Here is a 17,272-nt window from a genome sequence, read left to right as displayed (position 1 = left end):
CAAATGTGGTTCCATTGTTTAAAAAGGACAATGGAAATGCCAACAAAAATTATAGGCCGGTTAGTCTTATGTTGATGGTGGGCAAAATAATTGAATCAATCCTGAGAGATCCGATTAACTGTCACATAGAAAGGCATGGGCTCGTCATGGATAGTCAGCATGGATTTGTTAAATGAAGATTTTGCCACACAATTTTAATTGAATTATTTGAGGAAGTGACAAGAAGGGTTGATTAAGGTAGTGCAGTGGATGTGGTGTACATGGATTTTAGCAAAGTGTTTGACAACATCCCACATGGCACATTGGTTAAAAAAGTAAAAGCCCATAGGATACAGGGCAATGGGGCAAACTGGATAAAATGTTGGTTCAGTAATAGGAAACAAAGGGTAATGGTCCACAGGGCTCAGTGTTGGGATCTTACTGTTTGTGTTATATATTAATGATTTGGACCTGAACGTAGGAGACACGATTAGGAAATTTGCAGATGACACAAAGATTGACCGAGTGGTAGACAGTGCAGAGGATATCTATAATCTCCAAAATTATATCAATGGGTTGGTGGAGTGGGCGGTAAAATGGCAGATAGAATTTAACACAGAAGTGTGAGATCATGCATTTAGCGAGGTCCTTATAGGGAGTATACAATAAATGGGAATATACTAGGAGGGCTAGATGAAGCTGGAATGTATTCCTTCATTGGCAGAGGTATAGCATATAAAAGTAAGGATATAATGTTGGAATTTAAACACTGGTGAGGCCACAACTGGAGTATTGTGTGCAGTTCTGGTCATCATATTACAGGAAGGACGTAATTGCTCTGGAGAGAGTGCAGACGACGTTTACAAGAATGTTGCCAGGGCTAGAAAAGTGTAGCTACGAGGAGAGATTGGATAGGTTGGGGCAATTTTCCTTGGAACAAAGGCGGCTGAGGGGTGACTTAATTGAGATGTACAAAATTATGAGGGGGAGAGATAGAGTGGACAGGATAAAATTGTTTCTCTTGGTGGAGAACTCTAGAATCAGTGGACAGAGATTCAAGATAAATGACAGAAGGTGTAGAGGGGACATGACAAAGAACTTTTTTATGCAGAGGATCTGGAATTCGCTGCCCGAGTTGGTGTGGAGGCAGAGACCCTAACTCTTTTAAAAAATACTTGGATCTGCACCTTAAGCGCTGTAAGCTATGGATCAGGTGCAGGAAGGTGGGATTAGAAAGGGCACCTGGGTGTCCTCGGGCTGGCATGGACAAGATGAGCCAAATGACCTCATTCTGTAACTTCTCTATGGTTCGATGACAGATATCAGGTAGAAATACAGTGGAGAATGAGGCTGAAATTAGAATGTCCAGAGGGGAAGTGTAAAAACTAATCGGAAAAGCAAGGAGGAAAAAAGACTAGCTGCTAACTTAAAAAGGAATCACAACGTCGTCTATAAGCATGTAAATAATAAAATTGTGGTAAAAGAAAGAGTAAGGCCAATTAGGGTAAAACAGGTGTAATATCCCACATGGGACTGGAATGATTATCTTCCCCATAGCCCTCATGGAGTACAACCTCCCCTGCTCATGGGCAGGGGAACGCTATCAACACTGTATAAAAGGTGGGTCAGTAAAGCACCGATCAGAGAACAAACTGGTAGGGATCTACCAGGCCGAAATATACCGTTATTGTGAATAAATCAAGTTCTTAATTTTAATCGGTGTGGACTCCCCATGTCCTTATTAAAACAGGAAACCTGCAAGTGGAGGAAGAAGAAGTAGCGGAGGTATTAAATTCGTAATTTGTATCTGTCTTTCCGAAGGAAGAGGATACTACCGAGGTGAGAGAGGAGGTAACTAGTACACTCAAGGAGCTGTTAGAAAGGCTGCCTTTACTTAAAATTGATAAGGCATAGAATGAGATACTGTGGTATTATAGGTATTACGGTACCTGATAGGCCGAAGCACCATTGGTGGAAACTGTATGCTTTCTATTGGTTAGAATGCATGGTAGCTCTGCCCTGCTAGGCGGGGTATAAGAACCCGTGCCGCCCCAGCAGCCTTCATTCTGTACCTGAACTGCTGGGGGAAACATCTAGCTTATTAAAGCCTTCAGTTGGACTACAACCTCGCTTTAGTGGTCATTGATCGTGCATCAATTTAATAAGCTAGTTTTTTTAAGAAGAAAGGATGGAGCTCCGAATCAAGCAGGAGTGTCTGCAACTTAGCCCCCACGCGGTGAACTCAGCGGCGATCTTTAAGCACTGGCTGGCGTGCTTTAAAGGGTATCTCGGGACAGCCGAAAACACACCCACGGGAGAGCAGAAACTGCAAGTCCTGCACTCAAGGGTGAGCCTGGAGATTTACACCCTCCTCGAGGAAGCGGAAGACTTTGATGCAGCAATAGAGCTGCTAAAAGGACACTATATTCGCCCGGTAAACCAGGTCTACGCCCGGCACCTGCTTGCAACAAGGGGACAAACTCCTGGGGAATCGCTGGAAGAATTCTACCGTGCACTCCTGATGTTGGGGAGAAGCTGCAGCTACCCGCAAGTTACGTCGAGCGAACACACGGAACTCTTAGTCCGGGATGCTTTCGTGACAGGTATGCTATCCTCACAAATCCGCCAGTGACTGTTAGAAAAAGACACTCTGGGTCTCAGGGAGGCATGGGCCCTTGCAGGCTCCCTGGACGTGGCCTCCAGGAATGCCCGCGCTTACGTTCCCAACCTTGCGGCAGCCCCCTGGGCAGCGTGGAACCCTTCCGCGGCCGACCCCGAGACTTCCCCCATCCCCCCACAGACCTGCGCTGCAAGGTGGCCTGGCAACCCTGGGGGGCAACGCTGCTACTTTTACGGGCAGGCCAAGTACCCCCGCCAGCGCTGCCTGGCCCGTGCATCCACCTGCAAGGGATGCGGCAAAAAGGGCCATTTCGTGGGGTTATGTCACGCCCTTGCGGTTGCCGCGGTCTCTGACGGCGAATGCGGACCGCAACCACAAACCTCTCCACGGGCCCCGTGCGACCAGCGGTTGCCGCCATCTTCATATTCCAGGACCACGTGCGGACCCCGGGCGCTGCCATCTTGTCCCGCGGATGCCACGTTGTAGTGAAGGGCGCCGCCATTTTGTGCACCCCCAGCCTTGTGCGACCAATGGGAACCGCCATCTTGGATGAATTCCCAGGACCCCAGCTCGGCTAACCACGCATTGCCCGAAGAGAACTCTCAACTGCTGCGATTAGCCTCGGTGACCCTGGATCAGTCCCAGCCTCGAACACTCTCAACTGCTACAACAACAGTACTAATTAACGGGCACGAGACGTCCTGCTTAATCGACTCTGGGAGCACGGAGAGTGTAACCTCCAAAGTCTAACCTTCAAATTCGGCATCCCTATACCCCCCCTTACTGTCTGCGGCCTCGCGACCCTTAAGATCGACCCGCCTTCCCTGTTTGCGAACCTCACCCCGGATTGCACCCGTCGCCACCAGGAGCAGACGGTACAGTGCCCAGGACCGGATCTTTATTAGGTCAGAGGTCCAAAGACTACTGAGGGAAGGGGTCATTGAAGCCAATAACAGCCCCTGGAGAGCTCAAGTAGTGGTGGTAAAGACCGGGGAGAAGCATAGGATGGTCATCGACTACAGTCAGCCCATCAACAAGTTTACGCAGCTGGACGCGTACCCTCTCCCCCGCATCCGACCTGGTAAACAGGATCGCGCATTATAAGGTCATCTCCACGGTGGATCTCAAGTCCGCCTACCACCAGCTCCCCATCCACACTTGTGACCGCAAATACACTGGCTTCGAGGCAGATGGGCGGCTCTATCACTTCTTAAGGGTTCCCTTTGATGTCACTAACAGGTCTCGGTCTTCCAACGAGAGATGGACCGAATGGTTGACCGGTACGGTTTACGGGTAACATTCCCGTATCTCGAGAATGTCACCATCTGCGGCCATGACCAGCAGGACCACGACACCAACCTCCGAAAATTTCTTCAGACCGCAAAAATCCTTAACCTTACATACAACAAGGATAAATGCGTGTTTAGCACCGACCGCCTAGCCATCCTCGGTTACGTAGTGCAAAATGGAGTTATAGGCCCCGACCCTGAACGCCTGCGCCCCCTTATGGAGTTCCCCCTCCCTCACTGCTCCAAGGCCCTGAAGCGTTGCCTAGGTTTTTTTAGCTACTACGCCCAGTGGGTCCCCAACTATGCGGACAAGGCCCGTCCCCTGACCCAATCCACAGCTTTCCCCCTGTCGATAGAGGCCCGCCAGGCCTTCAGCCGCATCAAAGCAGACATTGCAAAGGCCACGATGCACGCCTTCGACGAGTCCCTCCCCTTCCAGGTCAAGAGCGATGCGTCGGATGTAGCTCTGGCGGCCACCCTCAACCAAGCGAGCAGACCGGTGGCCTTCTTCTCTCGTACCCTCCATGCTTCCGAAATTCGCCACTCCTCAGTCAAAAAGGAGGCCCAGGCCATAGTAGAAGCTGTGCGACATTGGAGGCATTACCTGGTCGGCAGGAGATTCACTCTCCTCACGGACCAACGGTCGGTTGCTTTCATGTTTGATAATGTACAGCGGGGCAAGATAAAAAACGACAAGATCTTGCGGTGGAGGATCGAACTCTCCACTTACAATTACGAGATCTTGTATCGTCCCGGGAAGCTAAGTGAGCCTCCTGACGCCCTGTCCCACGGCACATGTGCCACCGCACAAGTGGACCGCCTCCGAGCCCTCCACGAGGACCACTGCCACCCGGGGATCACTCGCTTTTTCCATTTTGTCAAGACCCGCAACCTGCCCTACTCCATCGAGGAGGTCAGGACAGCCACCAGGGACTGCCAAATCAGCGCGGAGTGCAAACCGCACTTCTACCGACCAGAGAAAGCGCACCTGATAAAGGCTTCCCGTCCCTTTGAACGCCTCAGCATGGACTTCAAAGACCCCCTCCCCTCCACCGACCGCAACACGTACTTCCAGAACGTGATTGACGAGTACTCCCGGTTCCCATTCGCCATCCCCTGCCCCGACATGACCGCAACCACCGTCATCAAAGCCCTCCATAGCATCTTTGCACTGTTCGGGTTCCCCGCTTATCTACATAGTGATAGGGGGGTCCTCCTTTATGAGCGACGAACTGCATCAATTCCTGCTCAGCAATGGCATCGCCTTGAGCAGGACGACCAGTTACAACCCTCGGGGTAACGTACAGGTAGAGAGGGAGAACGGAACGGTCTGGAAGACCGTCCTACTGGCCCTACGGTCCAGGAACCTCCCAGTCTCCCGCTGGCAGGAAATCCTCCCGGATGCCCTCCACTCCATCCGGTCACTGCTTTGTACCACAACCAACCAGACACCTCACGAACGTCTCCTTGTCTTCCCCAGGAAGTCCTCTGGGACCTCGCTCCCGACCTGGCTGGCAGCACCCGGACCCATCCTGCTCCGAAAACACGTGCGGGCGCACAAGTCGGACCCGTTGGTCGAGAGGGTCCATCTGCTCCATGCTAACCCTCAGTACGCCTCCGTGGCGTACCCCGACGGCCGACAAGATACGGTCTCCCTACGGGACCTGGCACCCGCCGGAACCCCACGCACACCCCAGCCACCAGTCTCACCCTCCCCTCCACCGCAGCACCTTACAGGAGGATCGGCCCTTCCGCCGGCCCCGTCTAGGCCCCCCCACCCAACGACGCTCCCCGCAGGCGTTCCCTTCCCAGGTCAACCGTTTTCCCCTCCAGCGCCGTCTAGGGGTGCTGAAGCTGCCATGGAATTCAAAGCCATGCTCCTGGAGTCACAGACGCCCGCGCCTCCACCGGAGTCACCGCCGAAGCTCCGACGATCACAGAGGACGACCAGGGCCCCCGATCGACTGATTGCTTCATTGTAAACTGTAAACTGTAAATGTAAACCATCAAATGAACATAGCTATCAGAATTGTAAATAGTTACAAAACACTGTACGGAGGTATTACGGTACCTCCATAACTAATTCTACCACATTGCCATGTTTTGTAGTTTTCAGGCCACCACCCCCGCCGGACTCTTTTTTTTAACAGGGGGTGAATGTGGTATTATAGGTATTACGCTACCTGATAGGCTGAAGCACCATTGGTGGAAATTGTATGCTTTCTATTGGTTAGGATGTATGGTAGCTCCGCTCTGCTAGGCGGGGTATAAGAACCCGTGCCGCCCCAGCAGCCTTCATTCTGTACCTGAGCTGCTGGGGGAAACATCTAGCTTATTAAAGCCTTCAGTTGGACTACAACCTCGCTTTAGTGGTCATTGATCGTGCATCAGATACATCCACTGATATTGAGGTGCGGTTGAGGATTCTGGATCTGTATTCGTTGGGAGTTTAGTAGGATGAGGGGGGATCTTATTGAAACAGCTGTGATTGAATGGTGGAGCAGACTCAAAGGGCCGAGTGGCCTAATTCTGCCCCTATTTATTATGGTCTCATTCACACCACACGTGCACTTACTCACCCCTTCTCTCTCACACGCACACACACACATTCCTGCCCTCTCTCGCACACACTCACACTCCTCTCCTCTCTCGCACACACTCGCCCCTCTCTCACACATACTCGCCCCTTCTCTCGTACACACTTATCCCTTCTCTCGCAAACACTCATCCCCTCTCTCATACACACTCATCAGAGAGGGTTCTTTAAACATGAAGATTTCTTCATATTGTGAAGATGTTTGTGAGATACTTGCAATTCACTAGGATAGTTCCTTCATGTTGGGAGGAGTCCTTGTTCCACTTGGCATGTTGCTCGGCCTTAAAGAGCACCCTTACGGTGACTATAAGACCATAAGACATAGGAGAAGAATTAGGCCACTCGGCCCATCGAGTCTGCTCCGCCATTCAATCATGGCTGATATTTTCTCATCCCCATTCTCCTGCCATCTCCCCATAACCCCTAAACCCCTTATTAATGAATCAACTAGATTTGTTGCTCTAAAGACTAGGAAATTGTTGATTGATAAGAGGTTGATCACAATTTTTCTCTTACAGAGTTGGCTGCATGATGATTGCCATCTTCCATTTCAAATTCCTTTTGTCTCCTGTGTCTTATAAGACACGGTAGCACAGGGTCCCAGGTTCGATTCCCGGCTTGGGTCACTGTCTGTGCGGAGTCTGCATGTTCTCCCCGTGTCTGCGTGGGTTTACTCCGGGTGCTCAGGTTTTCTCCCACAGTTCAAAGATGTGCAGGTTAGGTGGATTGGCAATGCTAAATTGCATGGTGTCCAAAAAGGTTAGGTGGGGTTATGGGGATAGGGAGGGGCTGTGGGTTTAAGTAGGGTGCTCTTTCCATGGGCCTGTGCGGACTCGATGGGCCGAATGGCCTCCTTCTGCACTGTACATTCTGTGATTCTATGACACAAACTCACTTATGTTTTAGATTTTGAAGATCAAAACACTATATTTCTAAAAAGGAAAATTTAAAGTATACGATAAGTTATTTTTTTAAAAAGCCAAGGTGCGTACACGTTGTTTAATATTTAATCTTTTGTCCATAACCCAGTGATCCAACATAATTTTTGTTTCTAACAATAGGTTGTTGACGATGTGGAAGCAGCAAAATATAAGAAGAAACAGGAGATCTTCACAGATCTGCTTGATGAAGATGAAATCGAGAGAAAGGTTTTACTGTCAAAACCAACGTGTTTCCTAATTGTGGGGAAACCAGTAAGCAATTATAGTTCTATTAAAATAACATTGAGCAACACTTTAAAATGGATGACCATGGCCATAACTTTAGTAATGGTATTTGCATTAATGAAAGGGTATTATAACCAAATATTGTAGATACGTATGTAATAAAATCAGTTTTATAACTGAGACCGTCTTTGTCCCAATGTTAGTCAAGTTGCGCATTACCAAAGATTTTTGAAGTTCCAGTATCTCTTATAGTGTATAATAGCTTTAATATTCAGAAATCAATAATTCCTTCGAAGTATAAATGACATTTTAGCATTTCTTTTACAGTCTGTTGGGAAAAAAACTTTAGCTAAAAGCTTAGCAGAAGCATGGAATATGATATTAGTTGAACGTAAGTATTAAATTGGATGTGGCTCTCAATAATATCTTTATTCTTTCAAAGCATTTGTTGTGAAATATAATTGATCTTTTGATTTCAGCTGTGAAAATTATACAGGAGAACATTGATGGAAACACAGAAACTGGGCAAAAGGTAAAGAGATGGGTTCTTAACTGGTAATGTAATAAGACACACATTTCACTGGGATGAAATACATTTTTTTGGAAGTAAGTTTAATTTTTAAATTTAAATTATTTTAAACTCAAACTTCGTATGAAGCTGGAGTGTAATGGGTATGTGAAACAGTCTCATTGAACATTGTTGTAGTTTAAAATGAAAATGTAAAAAATTTGTGTTTATTATCAAACCAAAGGCATTCATTATAATAGTAGGTAATATCAATTATTCAGCATTTTCCTAAGAATTAGCTCCTGGGATCTAATGCTATTTCCATGAGGCGTTGCAATGTAAATCCCGCCCATTGTGGACAGGATCACTTTTTGGCAAATCTGCATATCAGAGCGATACAGCTAGCCTCACCCTAAGGTGCAGTTTCCCGAGGCACCCAAGGCGTTTGGATCTATCCCATTCACCTCAGAGACCTTGGGCGAGTGCCGTTCAATGGGTGGGAATCAGAAAAGTTCCAGATCAAATCCGGAGTCAGGCAGGGCTGCCCTCCTCTGCCCTTTTATTGTGCTGCATAGAACCTTTTGCCGAGTCCATCAGGAAGGATCCGGGTATAGGAGGAGTGACGATCCCAGGCAGTGGAGGCACGCAAGTCAAGGCCTCCCTGTCCATGGACGACGTTGCCGTCTTCTGCTCGGATCCTGCGTCTGTACGCAGGCTCTTGACCACCTGCGACCAGTTTGAACTGGCCTCAGGAGCCAAGGTAAACCGTGGCAAGAGCGAGGCCATGTTCTTTGGGAACTGGGCCGACTGGTCCTTTGTCCCCTTCACTGTCAGGTCAGATTACCTGAAGGTGCTGGGGATATGGTTCGGAGCTGCTGGGGCGTGCACCAAAACCTGGGAGGAGCACATAGCAAAGGCAAGGCAGAAAGTGGGCTGGTGGGAGCAACGCTCCCTCTCCATTGCGGGCAAAACCCTGGTCATCAGGTGTGAGGTACTCTCGGTGCTACTGCACGTGGCGAAGGTCTGGCCCATAACCCGCCCCTACGCCGCAGCAGTCACCCGAGCCATCTTCAAATTCATCTGGAGATCCAAGATGGACCATGTCCGAAGGGACACCATGTACAAACTTCTGAGAAGGGAGGGCGGAACGTACCCAACGCCTCCCTCATCCTGTTGGCCACCTTTGTGTCCAGCTGCATCAAGCTGTGCGTGGACCCCCAGTATGCAAACACCAAGTGTCACTACATGCTGAGGTTCTACCTGTCCCTGGTGTTACGAAGGATGGGCCTGGCCTCATTGCCGCGGAACGCTCCAAGTAGTTGGACCGTACCGTACCACCTGTCCTTCGTGGAAAAGGTTTTGAAGAAAAACACCTTTGACCACAAGGCAATGAAGCAGTGGTCAGCACGTAATGTCCTCGAGGCCCTCAGGGAAAAGGAGACCGTGGAGGACGTTGGATGGTTCCCTGAGCAGACTGCCAAAGTCATCTGGCAGAACGCCTCATCACCAGAACTTTCAAACAAGCACCAAGACCTAGCTTGGCTGGTGGTGAGAAGGGCCCTCCCTGTCAGATTCTTCATGCACACCCGAAGGCTCTGCGCCAATGCACGCTGCCCTCGGAGTGGCTGTGGGGGAAATGAGACGGTCACACACCTCCTTGTGGAATGTGCCTTTGCAAAGAAGGTCTGGGGAGAGATGCAGTGGTATTTGTCAAGGTTTATCCCGAACAGATCTGTGACACAGGACTCTGTGCTCTACGGACTGATTCCAGGGACACACACCGAGACAAATATCAACTGCTGCTGGAAGGTCATCAACTCGGTGAAAGACGCTCTTTGGTCTGCCCGAAACTTGCTGATCTTCCAGTGCAAAGAATTGTCCTCGACCGAGTGTTGCAGACTGGCACATTCCAAGGTCCAGGACTACGTGCTGAGGGACGCACTCAAGCTTGGGGCAGCTGCCGCCAAGGCACAATGGGGAAAGACCACTATGTAAGGTCTTTCCAGCAAATGTACACCGAGGGGCGGGTAACAGTGTAAACCCCCCCTCGGTCTGGGCCACCAACACTCCAATGTATAAAACAAACATGACAATGTAAATATTTAAGAAGGAATTGTAATGTAAAGAGTGATATGTGTATAATAATATCAAAATTGAATGGAAGAAAGTCAATGCAATGTGTAGCTCTGACGGAAATGTACAGTCAAGACAATTCGAAATGCTCTGTAATGCTTATGATAAATTTTATGAATAAAGTATATTTTTTTAATTTAAAAAAAAAAATCCACAAACGGGGATCAGTCGGAACGGCACTTGTGGAGGTTTCCCAGGAGATGGGAGGCCCCAGGTGCATGCCCTTTTGGCAGTGTGTCACTACTGGTAATAATAATAATAATTATTGTCATAAGTAGGCTTACATTAACACTGCAATGAAGTTACTGTGAAAAGCCCCAAGTTGCCACATTCCGGCACCTATTTGGGTATACAGAGGGAGAATTCAGAAAGTCTAGATTACCTAACAGCACGTCTTTCGATACTTGTGGGAGGAAACCGGAGCACCCGGAGGAAATCCACACAGACATGGGGAGGACGTGCAGACTCTGCACAGACAGTGACCCAAGCCGGGAATCTAACCTGGGACCCTGGCGCTGTGAAGCAACAGTGCTAACCACTGTGCTACCATGCCACCCAGGTACCTTGGCACTGCCAGCCTGGCATCCTGGCAATGCCACATGGGTACCAGTCTGGCACCATCAGCAGGCAGGGGCACTGACAATGTGCCAAGCTGGCATTTTTTGCACAGTGGCAATTGGATTGGGGGTGCCCTGTGTGGGGGCTGGTCCCAGGGACCCTCTCATAGTGAGTTTGGCTTGGGGGTGGGGTCAGGGGTTGCAATGTGGGGTCCAGCGATTGTGATGCCATTTAAAAATGGCGTCCCGATCTCTCACTACACTGAGGAGCTCCAGCGAGCGGAGTTCCTCAGTGCTGAAAACGGGGATTTGTGTGGCCTCGGCTGGCGTGTTCCCCGCTGAGGCCCCCTATCTAACCTGATGCCCTTCGATACCATTGTGTTACTCAGTGCTGCCAGCACCGCGAAACACGCGGCTAAATGCATTTGCTATGGGATTTTAGGCGCAATTTAACTAAATGGGAACAATGTTTAATTGCTGACTTCTGTCTACAGTTCAGGGGCGGGATTCTGCAGGAATCGGCGGGGTGGGCAACTCCGGCGCGATTGTGGGCCAGGCCACCGTGAGGGCACCTCCCGGGGCCACATCCCCCCGCGCCTCCCTGAGGGCCCTGGAGGCCGCCCACAAATACCTGGTGTAAAATACCCCGGCCGGACCCGCCGGAAACGGGCGGCCACTTGGCCCATCGCAGGCCGGAGAATCGGTGGGGGGGGGGGGGGGGGCGCTGGCAGCGGCCGCTGACCGGCACGGCGCGATTCACACCCCCGCCAAATCCCCAGCGCCGGAGAATTCGGCAGCCGGCGGGGGCGGGATTCACGCCGCCCCCCGGCGATTCTCCGACCCGGCGGGGGGTCGGAGAATCCCTCCCCATGTGTTGCTCCAGACCTAAGGAGAATTCAAAAATTGATATTGTTTATAAACACTGACTTCATAACAGTGGCTAAAAATATTTATATTTAATTTAAATCAGAATTACACAACCTTTGTTGATTTTTCATTTGATAATTGAACCCAGCGACATGAATGAAAAGTCACCTAAAATTCCCATCGTTGCTAAAATTCCTAGAGCATTTGTACCTTCTAATTCATAAATACGAGGATAAGAAATAGGAGCATAAGTAGGCGTTCGGCCCCTTGAGCCTGCTCTGCGATTTGATAAGATCATGGCTGATATGCTGTGACCTCAAAGATGTCCGTCGCCATCCCTCCTTAACCAACTGTGCCAGCATCCCTCTTCACCCCTCCCATTGGCAAAGAAAAAAACAACCGATGCCCCCCCTCCCCTGCTTCCTCCTCTTTTCAAACTCCCACTTCACTCCTGTTAACTGGCTAGCATGGTGGCCCCCGACCAGGGCCTCCATCCACGCCCCTTCCCCAAATCCGCCCTGAGATCCAAACATAAAAGAAAGCCCACTCACCCTCTCCGCTCCCATTCTCATTAAATCCACTAGAAGCAAAATGGCGCCGGAGGGTGGCGACTCTCTGAGAGCTCTCCCAAACAGATCCTCTTTTTACATCTCTTATATTTTCTTTTCATGTACTAAATGCTCGCAGAAAAATACTTTACACTATACCTCGGTACACGTGAAAATAAACAAATCCTGTGAACCCACATTGCCCATATTGATCATCTCCACAGTTCAGTGACCTTGCACTCCTCCCAGTCCATCTCTCATGAACTCCTTTGCCTCCGGCGTATCAAAATAAAACATCTGATTCTGTTGCATGACCCACAGATGAGCAGGGTACAGCACCCCAAACTTCACCCCTCCTTGTAGAGGGCAGCCTTGATCCGATTGTAGCCAGCCCGCCACATGATCAACTCCAAACCCAAGTCCTGATATGTTCTCAGCTCTCTCCCCTCCCAGGTGCACCACTTCATCTGCCTTGCCCATCTCATGATTTTCTCCTTATCGAGAAAACGATGCAGCCTCCCCACCATTGCCGTCGACTGCTCCCCCACCTTCGGCCTCCTCCTGTGCGCCCGATCCACCTTGACGGAATACTCAAAGAGCCCCTCTCCCATCAGTTTCTCCAGCATATTTGCGATATATTTAGCGACCTGCACTCCTTAGACCCCCCTCAAGCATCCTCACGATCTGGAGATTCTGCCTCTTGGAGCGATTCTCAAGGTCATAGATCATAGATCATAGAATTTACAGTGCAGAAGGAGGCCATTCGGCCCATCGAGTCTGCACCGGCTCTTGGAAAGAGCACCCTACCGAGGCCCACACCATCCTATCCCCATAACCCAGTAACCCCACTCAACCAACCCTAAGGCCAATTTTGGACACTAAGGGCAATTTAGCATGGCCAATCCACCTAACCTGCACGTCTTTGGACTGTGGGAGGAAACCGGAGCACCCGGAGGAAACCCACGCACACACGGGGAGAACGTGCAGACTCCGCACAGACAGTGACCCAAGCCGGGAATCGAACCTGGGACCCTGGAGCTGTGAAGCAATTATGCTAACCACTATGCTACCGTGCTGCCCTGGGTCCTCCACCTTCTCCCTCAACCTCTTTTGGCTATCCACCACCAGCACCATCTCCGCCTCCAGCGAGGCCAGCTGGTCCTCATGCTCCCCCTTCGACTCCTCCACCTCCTGGAGTGCCAGGCCTTGGGCCTCCAGCCCCTGCTCCACTCTCTTGATAGCCTCCCAAAGCGGCTCCACCACTTTAGCCCGGTCCTCTGAGGCCTCCTTCCTCTGCAGCTGGAACTTGTTGGTCAAAAGGTTCACAAGCTGCTCTCTAGACCACTGACAACGATGCCCCAGCGCCTTCCGCCATCTTATTCTATCTCACACCTCGACTATTCTCGCAGTCAAGCTGCTGCCTCTTATTTGTGCACTCCTTGTTTGGTAAGCCATAAACTGGCAACACCTTCAATCCTTCAGTGCTTGTGCACCATTCACCAGCAAAAACACTTCTCAAATCAGTTGGGGAAGGACCAGAAAATTCCACCTCGAGCGAAAGCATCCAAATCTGCGACCACTCACTCCATGGCCACAACCGGAAGTTCCTGAAATCAAATTCACCTTGTTACATGCATTGTATGAGGCCTGACCTTTTTCTTAGAAACTACTATAATTTTCCAAATATTCCTTTAGTTTCAGCAATGCCTTCTTAGAGGTGAGAGTATTCATGAGGAGCTAGTAATGAATTTGATGTTGGACAAACTCCGTTCTCCAGAGGCTGCTCATCAGGGTGAGTATAACACAAAGTATTTGCATTCATATGGCATCTTTATTGTAGAAGAATCCTAAGGATCTTCTGAAACAAGATATATCTGGGGTCCACTATGACATTCTCTTAACGTGCAGGTTCAGTTGGCAGTTAGGAAGGCAAATACAATGTTAGCATTCATGTCAAGAGGGCTAGAATACAAGAGCAGGGATGTACTTCTGAAGCTGTATAAGTCTCCGGTCAGACCCTATTTGGAGTATTGTGAGCAGTTTTGGGCCCTGTATCTGAGGAAGGATGTGCTGGCCTTGGAAAGGGTCCAGAGGAGGTTCACAAGAATAATCCCTAGAATGAAGAACTTGTCGTATGAGGAGCGGTTGAGGACACTGGGTCAGTACTGGTTGGGGTTTAGAAGGATGAGGGGGAACCTTAGTGAAACTTACAGGACACTGCGAGGCCTGGACAGAGTGGACGTGGATAGGATGTTTACACTTGTAGGAAATAGTAGAACCCGAGGACACAATTTAAGACTAAAGGAACGATCTTTTAAAACAGAGAAGAGGTGGAATTTCTTCAGCCAGAGGGTGGTGAATTTGCAGGACTTTTTGCCGCAGAAAGCTGTGGAGGCCAAGTCACTAAGTGTCTTTAACAGAGATAGATAGGTTCTTGATTAATAAGGGGATCAGGGGTTATGGGAAGAAGGCAGGAGAATGGAGATGAGAAAAATATCAGCCATGATTGAATGGCGGAGCAGACTTGATGGGCCAAGTGGCCTAATTCTGCCCCTATGCCTTATGGTGTGTGTATGACTAATTCCGTTATGATGGGGACTGTGAATCTACAAAGGTGAGGTTATCAAAGGGGCTAGGTGTGAAAGGCAGGCATTTGTTAAAGGCTTACATTGGATGTTCTACAATTAAATAAGGTATGGGTTGTAATTTACATTCAGAAATAAAGAAGGTTTTTTGGGTTCAGTTGTTAAATTTCAAAAGGAAGTCAGAAGGAGTTTTACAACTGGAATAAGTCATTATTAAATAAGGCAAAGTAAATGTATATCTGTTACCTTAAAGTAGTGGCTATAAGGAGAACATAAATATTTTATATCTTGGGCAAGGTAAATTTCAAAGAAGGAAAAGGACAATGGGAAAAGAGAAAAAAATATTTAAAGAGAGGATGGGAGCTGTGTTTAGGTGTGGCCATGTAAGATTTCCTGAAAAGAGTGCTGGGATAGAACAGTGAAGAAGTGAATTAAGCAGCCTTCACCCACCTCAGAGAGGTTTCTGGTTGTTCCAGAAAGCAGGGTTTTGTTTTAAAGTCTTGTCTTTCCACAGCCAAGTAGGAGTGAGAGAAGCCTAGTGAAATACTTCCCCTACAGCAACAGTGCATTGTGTCGTGTGGGAACATTAGTGGAAATTTATAGATCAAACATCATTAAGGAACATTGCCTAAAGGGGTGTTTATTTGTGATTCGAACCAAGTAAGATTCTTTTGGGGGAATGTGCTGTAGGACTAATTTTGACTGTGTACATGTAATCTTGTGTGTTTAAGTTTCTTTTCTTAATAAATGTTTCAATTTAATATTTAAAATCTCCAAAAATGTGACTGGAATTTATGGCTCCTGTGTTCAATACATGTATTTTCTTGTGGTAAATACGAAAAGAAAATAGTTGTCATTGTTTGGCAAGTTTCCCTTTTTGAGATTTGGTTCTTACCAGCTGCTGGATCGTAGCCATGTTCACAGAGGAGAAGAAAATGGCTAACAATCATTTTAGGAGGATTAAGAGAGGTAACTGAAAGCTTTATTAAAGCGTTATGTTTTGAGAAGGCTTTTAAGATAAGGAATGAGATAGAGAGCTGGAGTGGTGTGGGGATCAATTAAAAATTAAGGCTGAGGCACCAAAGTCTGCTTTAGTAATGCCCTAGAAGCCAGACTTGGAATACCGTAGAATACAGTAAAGCATGTCGAATGGGAGAAGCTGCAGAGAGAGATAAGGCCATTGAAGTGATTGTGGATGAAGACAGGGTGCTCTGAAATTGTGGGGCTGAGTGATGATGTCAGTTTGGTCTTGGACCTTGAGACAGTATACAGATCTGCATGGCTTCTGCCTGTTTTGTCTGTTGGCTTGCTTGTACAGATTGATTCAGTTTGGTTTCACCGGGAATCCCTCGCTCTTGCCCCAGGTTGTGTTTGGTCCTCGAGAAGGCCCCAAACTCTTCCAGGAGCTTCAAGATACTTTCAGGCCGTTCTGGGGGTCTGAGATGCAGAGAAGCAGATAATTTGCATAGAGTGAGACTCTGTGCTCTCTGCCTCCTCTTAGGATGCCCTTCCAGTCTTTCACGTCTCGCAGAGCAATTGCCCTGGGTTCGATTGCCAGTGCGAACAGGAGCGGGGACAGTGGGCATCCCTTCCTGGTGCCTCTGTGCAGCTGGAAGTATTCAGAGCTGGTGGTGTTGGTCCGAATGCTCGCCATTGTACATTGGGGTCATTGTACAGGATTTCATCCACGAGGTGAACCTCATCCCTAGCCCACACTGCTCTAGTATCTCAATGAGGTACTTCCATTCGACTCTGTCGAAAGCCTTTTCTGCGTCCAAGGAGACGATCACCTCTGGTGTTCTCTCCCCGGATGGGGTCATTATTACATTCAGCGGCCATCTGATGTTCACGGTTAGCTGTCTACACTTGACAAAGCCCGTCTGTTCCTCACCTCTGGCACGCAGTTCTCCAGTCTCTTAGCCAGAGCTTTTGCGAGTATCTTCACGTCCACATTTAGCAGCGAGATGGGTCTATATGATCTGCATTTCGTCAGGTCTTTGTCTTTTTTGCTTCAATGCTTCCCAGAACATGGAGGGTGAGACCTCCCCGTTCCGGTTATCTGTAACATACTCCCTATGGCTTGCGATATTTTCTGGCAGAAGATTTTAATGTCCAATGGGTCCGTGTCCAATCTCCAAGTGGAGCACTGGGCACGGCCAGTCTCCAATTTCACATCCATGTAATGTGGAGCGTGGTCGGAGTATTCCACTCTTACTATTCCTGTAAGAGCTTTCCCACCACTTTCCCACTGCAAGGAAGTAAATCCTCGAGTATCCTTTATGGATCTGCGAAAAGAACGAGAATTCCTTCTCACTGGGGTGTAGTAATCGTCACAGGTCCACCACCCCCAACTGCTCCATGAATGTTCGCAGTTCCCTGGTGTAGTCTGTGTAGAGGTATTACGGTACCTGGTAATGCTGGAAC

General features: G+C 48.8%; 1 protein-coding gene across 3 annotated transcripts in view; it reads left to right on the top strand.

The window, feature by feature from the left end:
• Nucleotides 1-17,272, top strand: part of ak9 (adenylate kinase 9) — a 544,334-nt gene that overhangs the window by 10,747 nt on the left and 516,315 nt on the right. For all 3 annotated transcript variants that reach the window (XM_072499993.1, XM_072499992.1, XM_072499994.1), the window contains exons 2-5: nucleotides 7,546-7,677; nucleotides 7,978-8,041; nucleotides 8,130-8,182; nucleotides 13,959-14,055. In XM_072499993.1, coding sequence (XP_072356094.1) covers nucleotides 7,546-7,677; nucleotides 7,978-8,041; nucleotides 8,130-8,182; nucleotides 13,959-14,055 — 346 coding nt within the window. The remainder of the gene's footprint in view (nucleotides 1-7,545; nucleotides 7,678-7,977; nucleotides 8,042-8,129; nucleotides 8,183-13,958; nucleotides 14,056-17,272) is intronic.

This window comes from Scyliorhinus torazame, chromosome 4 (genome assembly GCF_047496885.1).
Source record: "Scyliorhinus torazame isolate Kashiwa2021f chromosome 4, sScyTor2.1, whole genome shotgun sequence".
NCBI classification, from domain to species: domain Eukaryota; kingdom Metazoa; phylum Chordata; class Chondrichthyes; order Carcharhiniformes; family Scyliorhinidae; genus Scyliorhinus; species Scyliorhinus torazame.
This window is presented reverse-complemented; position numbering and strand designations above follow the sequence as displayed.